We start from the raw sequence: 12,443 nt of genomic DNA, 5'->3' as shown, positions 1-12,443 counted from the left end.
AAAAAAAAAAAAAAAAAAAGAGCCCTTGGCAGGAGAGAGGGAACAGGCCTGAATCATCCCTAGAGGCCTTTGCCTGGGAATTAGACTGAGGACCTTGGACTCATTCCTGAGTGAGAAGAGCATGTGGACACAAGTTTATTGTCCACGGCTAATCTGTTCACCTTGCCCCAAACAGATGCAGGGAGCCACAGGGAGGGACAGCACGCCGGCCGGGAGGTGTACCTGTCTTACTTGACATTCTCCTCTCTTTCTAGTGTGAGCCCCAGACTAGGTTGACTGAGAGTGAAAAATGAGGCCTCCATGAGAAAGAGGCCTCCAGGGCCCTGAGCAGGGTTTTTTTTTCTGAGGGGCTTGGTATCTTTCTTGGGTACAAGTCCTCTCTAATCTGGACCTGAAGTTACAAGCACACTCCAGCCAGACTCGGCGTGTTGCTCGATCTGCTGATACTGAAATTGAACATGCTACTGTAACCTTTGGCTTTGGGGAGGACCCCTGAGCATGCTGAGTTCCACAGACTGAACCACGTGGCTGGCACTGTCCATTTTAAATACCGAAAGGCACCCAGAAGGTTGTCCAGCAGGCTGAGTAAGTCTGCTGGATGTGTTCACTTGGGCCATTATCTTTCCATCACCTGGTGTTGTTGAGCAGGTGATATTGTTGGGAAGAATGTCAAAAAATTTTAGGTCCCTTCCCTACCCCTGTGTTCTGAAATGTGTGTTGTGCTCTGACTTTGCAAGGAAGAAGCTGAGTGATGAGCATTGTTGTGCCTGGTCTCACCAGGGTGTCTGATGTTTTGCAGATCGAAGCAAAGCCGAGATGGACTTGAAGGAGCTCAGCGAGTCTGTCCAGCAGCAGGCAGCGCCCGTTCCTCTCATCTCTCCCAAGCGGCAGATTCGCAGCAGGTTCCAGCTAAATCTTGACAAGACCATAGAGAGTTGCAAAGCACAACTAGGTACTTCTTTTGGTTTCTTACTGGGCATTGTTTTTATTATATAACTTGTAGGGAGACTACCTGGTTGAATTAAAGATTGAATCCTGGCTGCTTTCAGCAGCTGCTTTAACCTTGAACATGTTTGTTCAACTAAAATAATATTTCCAGTCACGGCAGAATATTTCAGACTTGCTAGTTGATTATTCAGAGGTCTCTTTGAACTCATCTGAGTTTATTCTTCGGTGAAGGCAACCTGAAAACTCAAGATATAGGTTGAAGTATAAGTATAAAGGCACAAAGGGAAATGAAGATTCCCTAAGTTTGCCTCTGAGTTCCCTCCCAGAACACACAGGTATCTCAACATTGGTTCTGAGGATGTTCCACAGGTGTCCAACACAAAACCCTTCCCCTTCTGATGGGGCTGCTCTCCCCTGGCATACCCTTCCTGCTTCTGTCCCTGCTGCCTCCTTCCTTCTTCCCTGTGCCACCTGCATTCATACTGCCTGCCTGAATCCTGCTCAGGTCTCGCCTCCTCCAGGAAGTCTCCCCTGACTGCTCTTATCTGCCACCACCTTTGGTTCCTTATTGCTGGGAAGCATCAGTGGTACCTTTGTGCGGGAATATCCCTCTCACTCTAGACTGGAAGCTCCTTGAAGGTAGGGAGGTGGTTTTACAAGGATTTGCCTTCTCATGGTACTTAGTCTTATGCACATAGTAGGTGCCTTGGATTATCTGTTGAATAAGTAAATTAAGCCAGGAGGGCTTTTATAAAGAAGTGGGAGATAGCTGGACCTCAGGAAAGACAACTATTCTGAGGTGAGGTTTCTGGTATCTGTGGGAGCTCTGGATCTTTGGATGAGAAAGGAGCTATAGTTAGGGGTCGTGTGGGTCTGTCCAGGGGACAGCATTCCTTGCTGGTTTGCCTATTTGATTAGGACATTGAGTGACATGGGTGAAATTTGGTATGCCATTCAATTATTCCTCTTGGGTACATCCATGCAATTGGTCTAACTCCTTGCTTTGTTAGTATTGCTAATAAGAATTTAAATATTTCTATTTACCGAGTGCTTCTTACATACCCTGTGCTGTGCTAAGCACTATGAGTATAGATGGTCCTGGGAGGATGATGCTATCAGTCCCATTTTACAGAAGAAGCTGAGGCTCAGAGAGGTAGTTTACTTGTTCAGGGACACACAGCTAATGAAAACAGAGAAGCAGGATTGGGGTGCATACCCTTTGGACTTTGGCACCCAAGCTTTTCCTGTCACATGCCTGGCCCTGTTTCTCATTTCCAGCCATTAGCTGCCAGTAGCACACACCTAGGATTTCCCAAATTGTGGATTTTTGTAGTTTGATTTGTGTTTTTGATTGAGTCCTAGGGAGGTGGATGTAATTCTCCAATGATTCTGCTTGTCTCCCGTGCCCTAGGCCATTCAGGGCTGTTGTCCTTTGGCAGACTTCTCTCTGGTGTTTCCTTGTCACTTCAGAAACACCTGTCACGGTGGTATCGCTCTGAGTTCTAGAATGAGATATGGTACAAAGAGTTGATTGGGTTTTCTTTTCTCTTCAGAACCTTAGGGTATAGTGTTATTTACCTGCAGCCTGATGACTGACACTTGATGTATTATTGGGAGCAGGAAACATAAATGGGTAAATAGAACTGTTGTTAGAAATATACTTTTGTGTATTTTTGTTTGTGTGAAACACCTGTTATTTTACACCCTTCCCTTTTAAGAGAGCCGTAGAAGCAGGTGACTTGCCTCTTGGCTCCTCTGCAAATGGAAGATCAGTACAAGCACAGTGGCAGTTGACTCCCTGCATCAGTTCAGGGAGCCAGAGAGAGAGGGCCAAGCCCCAAGTCACCTGCAGGCAGTGTGCCCTCAGGCCAGCAGGAACCAGTGCCTTTTCTGCTCCCAGCCAGTCACTGCCTGGCAGGCTGGTGAGCCAGAGTGGCCACCTCTCCTCCTAATTCATCAGAAGCCTGCCACAATTATTTCTATGTAGAGTTTTCCTATTTGTGAATCGGGCAACAAATTCTAAATTAAAAAACTAAAAAGCAAACAACAAAATACCCCATGGGCCAAACCATTGCTTCTTAACTAAGAACGGTGTCTGCTAGCTAGATATGGCTTGTGGGTTGAGAGTTTGCAACCTCTGCTCTCAGACTTGGGTTTATTTCTTTGAGCTGTAGACACAGAGTCAAGGACTTTGAATGTTCTGGGAACGCGTAGGCAGAGTGCCGGTGGTGGGTCAGGAGCCCAGGGCTCTGGTCTGGCCTGTCATGGTTGTCCTAGGCCAAGTGATTTTGCTGGGCTTCTATTTTCTAGTCTGTAAATTGGATCAGTCTCATCCCCTGGTGTTCCCTTCCAGTCCTTCCTTTCTGTATATCCTAGTCATCAGTATTGAAGACATTTAACTCCGCATACCTTTAAAAATTATATTGTTAGGTCCCATGTCACCTGTGAACGTTAATAACCGAAACTGTCTCCAAACTCCAGTCCCATTTGTAGCTGTAGCCAGTTGCCACTTGAGTTTAATACTCAAGTTAGTGATCCCACCAGGCCAGTGTGATGAGATTTGAAATGTGTTTTCTTATTCCAGCATTTGGCGTGGAAAATGTTTGCATTTTTGGGCCTGCTCTTTATTTTGTGACTACGCCACATGCTGGGTTTTCTTTTTGAATTTAGGCATCAATGAAATCTCAGAAGATGTTTATACGGCCGTAGAGCACAGCGATTCCGAGGATTCCGACAAGTCAGACAGTAGCGATAGTGAGTATATCAGTGACGATGAGCAGAAGCCCAAGAATGAACCAGAAGACACAGAAGATAAAGAGGGAAGTCAGGTGGACAAAGAGCCATCGGCTGTCAAAAAAAAGCCCAAACCAGGAAACCCAGTGGAGATTAAAGAGGAGCTGAAAAGCCCGTCACCAACCAACGAGAAAGTAGATCTGGGACCCGTCAAGGACAAGGCCAGCCCTGAGCCAGAGAAGGATTTTTCAGAAAAAACAAAACCTTCACCTCATCCCACAAAGGATAAACTGAAGGGAAAAGATGAGACGGATTCCCCGACAGTGCATTTGGGCCTGGACTCCGATTCAGAGAGTGAACTTGTCATAGATTTAGGAGAAGACCATTCTGGGCGGGAGGGTCGAAAAAATAAGAAGGAACCCAAAGAACCATCTCCCAAGCAGGATGGTAAGTGATTGTCATCAGTTTCTAGTTTCTTAATTGGTTTAGAATTCCACCACATACTTGTGTTATCTGAAGTTATGTGACCCTCTGGTAGCACCGAGAGAGGCACAGTAGTGCCGTGATCGGTTTGAGCAGGACGCAGATGTGGCCCAGCTGCCTTTCACCTGTTCAGCGCCCAGCAGGGTTGGGGTTGAGTGCAGAAAAACAAGTCTCTTAGAAAGTGGAAGTTTCTAGTGGCTGAATCAGTTTTAGTCTAGTGGCTGAATCCGTTTTGGTCTAAGCAGCTTCTTTGCCAGGGTGCTTATTTCCCTGAAGCATTTGTTAACATTTAGCCACGTGAGAAGGAGCAAATGGTGTTAGAAGCATTCGGTTCAGAAATCTCGAAGAGTTCAGCATATACCTTTCCTTCCCTCATGCCGCCCAGGCATTTTCCAAGTGTATTTTTACTAGAATAGGATATTGTTGGGGTAGGTGGGGCGCTAGAAAACAAGGGGCGTTTTATGGTGGGTGCCTGTATTGGTATTTCATCTTTTTTGTATTTAACTGACCCCAGCCCAGGGTTTCTCAATCTTGCACCTGTGACAGTTTACTCTGGATAATGTTTTGGTGCTTTGGAGGATGTTTTCCAGCGTCCCTGGCCTCTGCCCACTAGGTGGCAGTAGCCCCTACCCAGTTGTGACAAAAATGTGGCCATCAAGCATTGTCGGATATTTCTGGTGGGGTGTGGGTGTGGGGGTGGGGCAAAGTCCCCCTCTGTTGAGAACCACTCCACTGCCTGAGTCTCTGAGGCTGCCTGCTGCTGCTGATATTTCCTGAACCATCAACGATTGCCCTGAAGCCCAGTGCAGCCAGGCATTTGGCAAACCCTCCAGAAGGAGCGAGTATGTGAATGATTTGGAGGGCGTCCTTCCCACTCGCAGAGTTTTCAGTACATTTTTCAGTTGGCTTGGCAAGTGGGTTGTGAGAGAGTTCCAGCATACTCAAGAAAGAAACTGAAGGACAGATTAGAGGTTGTAGCCATAAAATCTTATGTGCTTTGCAAGTGATTTAAGGGATGGATGGCCAGGTGTAATTTTTGACTATACTTATCTTCTGACAAGAGCTAACTGCGCAACCAAACCCTTGAGTAAGATGTGATTCTGTAGCTGGGCGCAGTGGCCTAGCATTTTGAGAGGCTGAGGCAGGTAGATTGCTTGAGCTCAGGAGTTCCAAGACCAACCCAAACAAGAATGAGACCCCTAACTCTACTAAAATTAGAAAAACTAGGTGGGTATTGTGGTGGGTACCTATAGTCTCAGCTACTTGGAAGGCTGAGGCAAGAGGATCTCTTGAGTCCAAGAGTTTGAGGTTGCTGTGAGCTATGAGACCACAGCACTGCCCAGGGCAACAGAGTGAGACTCTCAAAAAAAAAAAAAAAGTGATTCTGTGTCCTTTGAGGCTTCTGCAGCTTGGCAGCTTAAAGCAAGTCTGAGATGAGCTTTGTGAATCTTTCTGTTGTGGTTATGTCAGCCTGGGCTACTCCAGAATCTCAGTTGTTTGGGAGAGAGAAGATTCCTGCAATTCAGCCAAAGACAATGAGATGTCTCTGAATGGTAGAGTGGAGGAAGAGAGAGACACAACACAATTAAAGCAGAGAAGGGAGGATAGACCCTCAGACCATCCCCGAGCCATCTCTTAGATTTAGGGATCGCCCCTGAAAAATACAATTAGGTTGTGGTTTGAGAGAACTGTCTTTGTTGCTGGGGAGAACAATCGGAGTAGCATCTATTCTACGAGGATTGTGGGAATATTTGGGTGCAGATGGCTGTGCCCTGTGAATGGCATGTTTATACTGTTCCTTTCTGTCTGGAACAGATCTTTTGATTGATTAGCTTTATGCCCCTTCCTCTTCCAGAAAGAATTTGCAACAGATTGACAAGGGTACGTAACCATGAAATAAGATGAAAATAAAGAAATCAGTGTAAAAGGAAGATGAAGGTAGAATAGTGAGTGGCCTGGAGAAAGGTTTCATACAGAAACACACGCTATTTCCACCCTTCTCAATTAGCGAAGTTGGGTTTTCATTTTGATTCTGAGCTTCCTAGCAGAGAAAGCAAAATAGGAAACACACCTAGTTCCTTAACAGACCTTACACTTCCTCCCAAATGAAAAGCATCCCAGATGGTTAAAATAAGTAGAGCTCTTCCTTGCACTGACAGACATTTCTCCAGGAGGCCCCGAGTAGACAGTGACTGTTACATGCAACTTGATTCTGAAACACAGTTCAGTTAGAGCAGCACGAGCTTAGAGCAAAATGGACCCATCTTTATAGATGAGCCCCTGATGGTGGTTGGGGTCTTGAAGAATGATCTTCGTGTTGGACTCCACAGTAGAGCATCTTTTTAGTGATGTGCTTTCACTTAGGAGTTTATTAAGTGAAGGGCATTTTGAAGTGTGCTGTGATGACCTTACCCTTCAGCTAGGAATGCAGCTTATGGAGAAAATGAATCCTTAGTAAAACAGCTTTTATAGCTAGTAATCTCAGAACAGAGGCAGAGGGAGCTCACTTAGAGACTCTTTATGGTATTTACCCTGGCACATCAGTCATTTCCATCCTTTTCCAAAGGGGATGCTAATTCTTCTCATAAAAAAGTCCTGCCTTTATGTGCAAAGCAGGGGCCATCGACAAATTCTAGAATAAGTAGGTTAACTTGATGAGGCAACTTCTGGGATACTATGCCCTTTAAGAAATTCACCCCCTTTTGCCAGGGTGGGGGGGCGCTAAAGATAACGGATTGTATACTCTGAATTTCTAGGATAAATGAAATTTCCTGTGGCCCCTTTATTTGGGGTTTATCTTAATGATAACACCACCCAGGTCTTTGAGCCTGGACTCCTTTCAGATTGTGCACTGTATTTTTTTTATTTGGAAGAATGAACTGGTTTCGGTGGCTACACGCTTAGGATCACAGTTAACTCAGGAGGTTGAGGCAGGACTATCATTTGAGACCAGCTTGGGCAGCAAAGCGAGACCCCCCCCCAAAAAAAAATCCAGCTGTGACCCCTGCAGAGCAGTTAATCCCCTCTGCAAAACTGCCTTTGGGAATCAGGAAAGAGAAAATGACCTTTTTGTGGTTGTCCTTTCCCAGGGGGGAACCAGGCTAGCTAATTAAACAGTAACAGTGTATTTTTTTGGTCATGTGGTAGAAAAAGAAGGCATTGAAGGCACTTTTGCAGGTTGGAAACCCTGCTAAGGCATTGATCCTGTGCCCTGCTCTTAGAAGGCCCAGGTAGTGCTTCCTCTGCACCTGGAGGGGACAGAGAATGTGTCCAATACCTGGCAGGTCATCCTGGAAGGATCAGGGTTTCTCACTCAGGAAGCTCCACGCCAGCCCACCCTGGGCTCTTGCCCACTAGCTTGGCTAAATTCTCTCCAGGGGAGCAGGTGCGGGAGGGCCAGCCAGATGTGATTACCACTGAGAAAGTCCCTTGAACCCAAATAGTCAGCTTATCTTTTCCCCTTACTCTCCTCAGCTTTTAAAAACCCACAGCTTGGCTCGGCACCAAGGTCCAGGTCTTTGAGCCCGGACTCCTTTCAGATTGTACTCAGCAGCTAGGGAGCCAGCCACATACACTGGAACTGGTGGGTTTGAATTCAGCTGGGCCTGCCAAACAACGACAACTACAGCCAAAAAATAGCCAGCTAATTGTGGCAGGGACCTGTAGTTCCAGCTACTTGGGAGGCTAAGGCAAGAGAATTCACTTAAGCCCAAGAGTGAGAGGTTGTTGTGAGCTATGACACCGTGGTACTCTACCTGGGGCGACATAGTGAGACTCTGTCTCAAAAAACAAAAAAACAAAAAACAAACCCACAGCTTATTGAAACTCTTTTTTTTTTTTTTGGCAGGGGCTGGGTTTGAACCCACCACCTCTAGCATATGGGGCCGGTGCCCTACCCCTTTGAGCCATAGGCGCCACCCTTGAAACTCTTATATAATGAAGCTCACAGCTTTTCTGGGTGATAGAAATCTGCAAAGACAGGTGTAATCCTTATTAAAAAGGGGGGTGATGTCAAGGAGCATTGTCTAAGATCCAGGGTGCTGGCTTGCAGCTGTGTTTGGTGTGTGTTGCCTGGGCATCCATCCTCTCTGGGGAGTAAGCTCCCCTCACTGGTGGCTGGGGCCTTTGCTTCAATAACCCACCCACATTTGCACACAGGCATGCACGTGGTCATCACCTCCAGGCCCCTGCTCGGTGCTTCTGACTCTAACCTGCCTTGCAATCAGTCCTTCTCCCTGCCCGCCCTCACTTACCCCCAATGTTGTCTATTCCTAGACACATCTTGGCTAATGCTATTCCCTCCAAATTCTCACTTCTGCCTGTTGAAATCCTGCCCTTCATTCCCACTGGCCCAGCTCCTCCGAGAAGACACGCTCCATATGGCAGTGTTTTTTAAACTTGACTCATTCATAGTCATGGTTTCTGCCATTCTTAAGTCCTGCTTGTGTAATTTTTGTCTTAATATTTTTATTTCAAGCAACCTGCTCTTTAAAAAAATAATTAAACTCATTTTAAACTGGGCTTGGTGTCATGCACCTGTAGTCCCAGCTACTCAAAAGGCTGAGTGAGAGAATTATTTGAGCCCAGGAATTCAAGGCCAGCCTGGGCAACATGGCAAAATCCTGTCTCTTTAAACACACACACTTCCTTTTTTTTTTTTTTTTTTCTTTTTTTTCTCCACACTCCATTTTTTTAACATTAACTTGACCTCCACACAATAGGAAAACCAGAATTACTGTACACTATACGTAAAAGATGGTGACAGGAATAAATACAGTATAGACAGAAGTAATGCTATTTAAGTTCATAAATACCATGTGCTGGGGGGGAAGATTCTGTCCTTGAGGTAGAATTCATTTTCAAGGCTGTTGGCACCACCAGGAGACTTTGTCCTGGAGGGAATCAGAAGTGAGACTTTCCTTTTGGGTAATCAGTGTTCCTCAGTGCTTCAGCCATTGGGAAGCCATCTGGTTTTGTGGGGTACCTGCTTTAAAGGTTCCCTGGCCAGAGGGTTTCTCTTCTTAACTAGAGGGACTTCAGTTGAGTCTTTCTCAAGGTGCTTGTCAAATCCTGACTTTGTGAAACAAGCACTGACTGTGATTCTCTGAGCGGCTCGCTCCTTTGTCCGCTAGTTGGTGGACAACTCCAGGGCAGGATGTGGGTCTTGCTTACCTGGTTTCCTCCCAGGGGTCTTGACTTGTGTCTCCAGTGTGAGCGAGTGCTCAGTAAAGGAGGCCTGATCCTCCAGGAGAGAGTAGGTGCTGCCGAGGAGGCGTAAGGGTGAGAATGTGTGCCTCCATCGGGGTGTGGTTGGCACACTGAGGTCTCTTGGCATTCTGATGTAGCATTTACCCCAAACTTGCTGGTATGAAGATCCTCCAGGATAACCTGAATCCAATCTAGTTTCTGTTTTTTTGTTTTTTTGTTTTTTTCGTTTTTTTTTTTCTTTTTTTCTTTTCTTTTCTTTTTTTTCCTTCATGCATTGGCTTTAGTTGTAGGTAAAGCTCCACCGTCCACGACAGCGGGCAGCCAGTCTCCCCCTGAAACCCCGGTGCTCACCCGCTCTTCCTCCCAAACTCCCGCGGCTAGTGTCACAGCTACCACCAGCGCGACGTCCACCGTCACGGTCACGGCGCCGGCGCCGGCCCCGACCCCAGCCCCGGCCCCAGCCTCGGCCTCAGCCCCGGCCCCTGCCCCTGCCGCCACAGGAAGCCCAGTGAAAAAGCAGAGGCCACTTTTACCGAAGGAGACCGCCCCGGCCGTGCAGCGGGTCGTGTGGAACTCCTCAAGTAAGTTTCAAACGTCCTCCCAAAAGTGGCACATGCAGAAGATCCAGCGCCAGCAGCAGCAGCAGCCTCAGTCTTCCCAGGGGACGCGATATCAGACCAGACAGGCCGTGAAAGGTACCGAGCCTCCCTTCTGTTCTCGGTGGCACCTGCTCCCTTTTTGCCACATCGACAGGAGAAAAGTCATGGCTGCTTGATTTTTGAATTCCCGTTTGTTTCCTGGCCCACGGTTGTATCCTGAAGGCCTTACACGTTTCATTCGGCATTATTTTTAAAACTTATTTTGCTATTTGCTTTTTTTATTTTAACATTTTAAAATGATTTTATAATGAATGCATGCATATATTCTTTTTAGAAAGGGGGCGAAATACCTGCTTAATTATTGTCCCGTTCACTTTTCATTTCATTGTCCTTCCTTCCACGGTGGCCTCTATCAACCGTTAGAAACCCCTTTCTGTGCATGTATACATATGTATGTCTATGTATGCATTATACATATATAGCATGCTGTCCAAATACCACTTTTTTGTGTCCTTTTTTCTTTTTTTTAAAATGTGAAAATGGTACCATACTTGCTCCCCCCTACCCGCATCAGCATGTTTTGGAGGTCTGTCTGTGTCAGTACATACAGCTCTGCCTTATTCTTTTGGACTGCTGCATAATATTCCATATTTTTATTTTAACCATTCCCCTGCTGGTGGGCATTTAGGTTGCTTTCAGTTTTTGCCTACTATAAGCAGCGCTGCGTTGAGTATCTCTGTATGAGTTTCCTTGTGTGCGTGAGGGAACCTCTTGGAATTATTTTGGGAAAAGTACAGCGTGAGAAGTTGATAGCGAAGACGCATCACCTTAATAACCAGAGGTTTGCCATACGCGAAAGATGAACCTGCAACAAGAACCACTTGGGGCTCGGTGCCTCACCCGTGGTGAGGGTGCCGGCCACATATACCAGGGCTACTAAACAATAGTGACAATTACTATAAAAACAAAATAGCTGGGTGTTGTGGTGGGTGCCTGTAGTCCCAGCTACTTGGGAGGCTGAGGCAGGACAATCACTTAAGCCCAAAAGTTAGAGGTGCTGTGAGCTGTGGTGCTATGACACTCTACCAAGGGTGACATAGTAAGACACTGTTTCAAAAATAAAAAAAGCAAGAACCACTTGGCACCTATAATCCTAGTATGTTGGGAGGCCGAGGTGGGTGGATTGCTTGAACTCAGGAGTTGGAGGCCAGCCTGAGCAAGAGCGAGACCCTGTCTCTAAAACTAGCCAGGCATGGCTTAGCACCTGTAGCTCAGTGGCTAGGGCGCCAGCCACATACACCAGAGCCGGCAGGTTTGAATCCAGATCGGGCCTGCTAAACAACTACAACCAAAAAATAGCTAGGCCTTGTGGCGGGTGCCTGTAGTCCCAGCTACTTGGGAGGCTGAGGCAAGAGAATTGCTTAAGCCCAAAAGTTTGAAGTTGCTGTAAGCTGTGAGGCCATGGCACTCTACCCAGGGCAACATAGTGAGACTCTGTCTCAAAACAAAACAAAACAAAACTAGCCAGACATTGTGGCAGGTGCTTGTATTCTCGGCTGCTTGGGAGGCTGAGGCAAGAGGATCACTTGAGCCCAAGAGTTTGAAGTTGCTGTGAGCTATGATGCCACGGTATTCTACTGAGGGTGACAACATGAAACAATATCTCAAAAAAAGAACCACTTGAGCCAGGGGTGGTGGCTCACACCTCTAATCCTGGCACTTGGGAAGCCAGGGTGGGTGGATTGCCTGAACTCAAAGGTTCTAGACCAGCCTGAGCCAGAATGAGACATCTCTAAAAATAGCCAGGTGTTGTGGTGGGTACCTGTAATCCCAGCTACTTGGGAGGCTAAGGCAAGAGAATTGCTTGAGCCCAAGAGTTTGAGATTCCTATGAATTTTGACACCATGGCACTCTAACGAGGGTGACAAAGTGAAACTCTGTCTCAAAGAAAAAAAAAAAAAAAAGAACCATTTGATCAAGTTGCAGAATCAAAACTCCCACCAGCCACACTGGAGGCTCCGTGTGGGCCTGACACAAGGCTGAACACAGACCTGATGGGTTCATTAGCAGTTTGCCTGGCTTTTGTGAGCACCAATGTAGTTCTCACTCCACAGAGAAAGCTGCATTGTAGATCCTGAAAGGTTGGGTTCATCAGCTGAAACTCTCAGGGGGGTGCACCTTCATGAGTGGGCCCCTTGAGTGGTAGCAGGATTAAGAGGACAAAGGGTGGCCAGATCTTGAACTGGCTCCCTGCAGACTCTTTGTATGTTGGGGTGTGGGTGAAGACTCTGAAAATTGGAGTAGAGTTGATCCTGCTGGTTAAAACATTGGTGGGGCAGAGCTGAATCCTAGGGAATTTGAGGTTGGGATTATCACTGTCTGGACACTTCATAAGCATGTCACCCTTCCCAGGTACTGCCACAAAGAGGCTCTTTGTTTAAGATTGTCAGTAGTTAAGGTGGTAAGGACAAG

The 12,443-nt window shown here is 46.6% G+C and overlaps 1 protein-coding gene across 5 annotated transcripts in view; it reads left to right on the top strand.

The window, feature by feature from the left end:
- Positions 1-12,443, top strand: part of ZMYND8 (zinc finger MYND-type containing 8) — a 131,962-nt gene that overhangs the window by 95,505 nt on the left and 24,014 nt on the right. For 3 of the 5 annotated variants that reach the window (XM_023511939.1, XM_023511938.1, XM_023511943.1), the window contains 3 exons: positions 800-952; positions 3,619-4,128; positions 9,657-9,953. In XM_023511939.1, coding sequence (XP_023367707.1) covers positions 800-952; positions 3,619-4,128; positions 9,657-9,953 — 960 coding nt within the window. The remainder of the gene's footprint in view (positions 1-799; positions 953-3,618; positions 4,129-9,656; positions 9,954-12,443) is intronic. The other 2 variants (XM_023511942.1, XM_023511941.1) reach the window with 1 other exon arrangement.

The sequence above is a fragment of the Otolemur garnettii genome, unplaced genomic scaffold (genome assembly GCF_000181295.1).
Source record: "Otolemur garnettii isolate 467f Iridium unplaced genomic scaffold, OtoGar3 scaffold00023, whole genome shotgun sequence".
Taxonomy (NCBI): Eukaryota; Metazoa; Chordata; class Mammalia; order Primates; family Galagidae; genus Otolemur; species Otolemur garnettii.
This window is presented reverse-complemented; position numbering and strand designations above follow the sequence as displayed.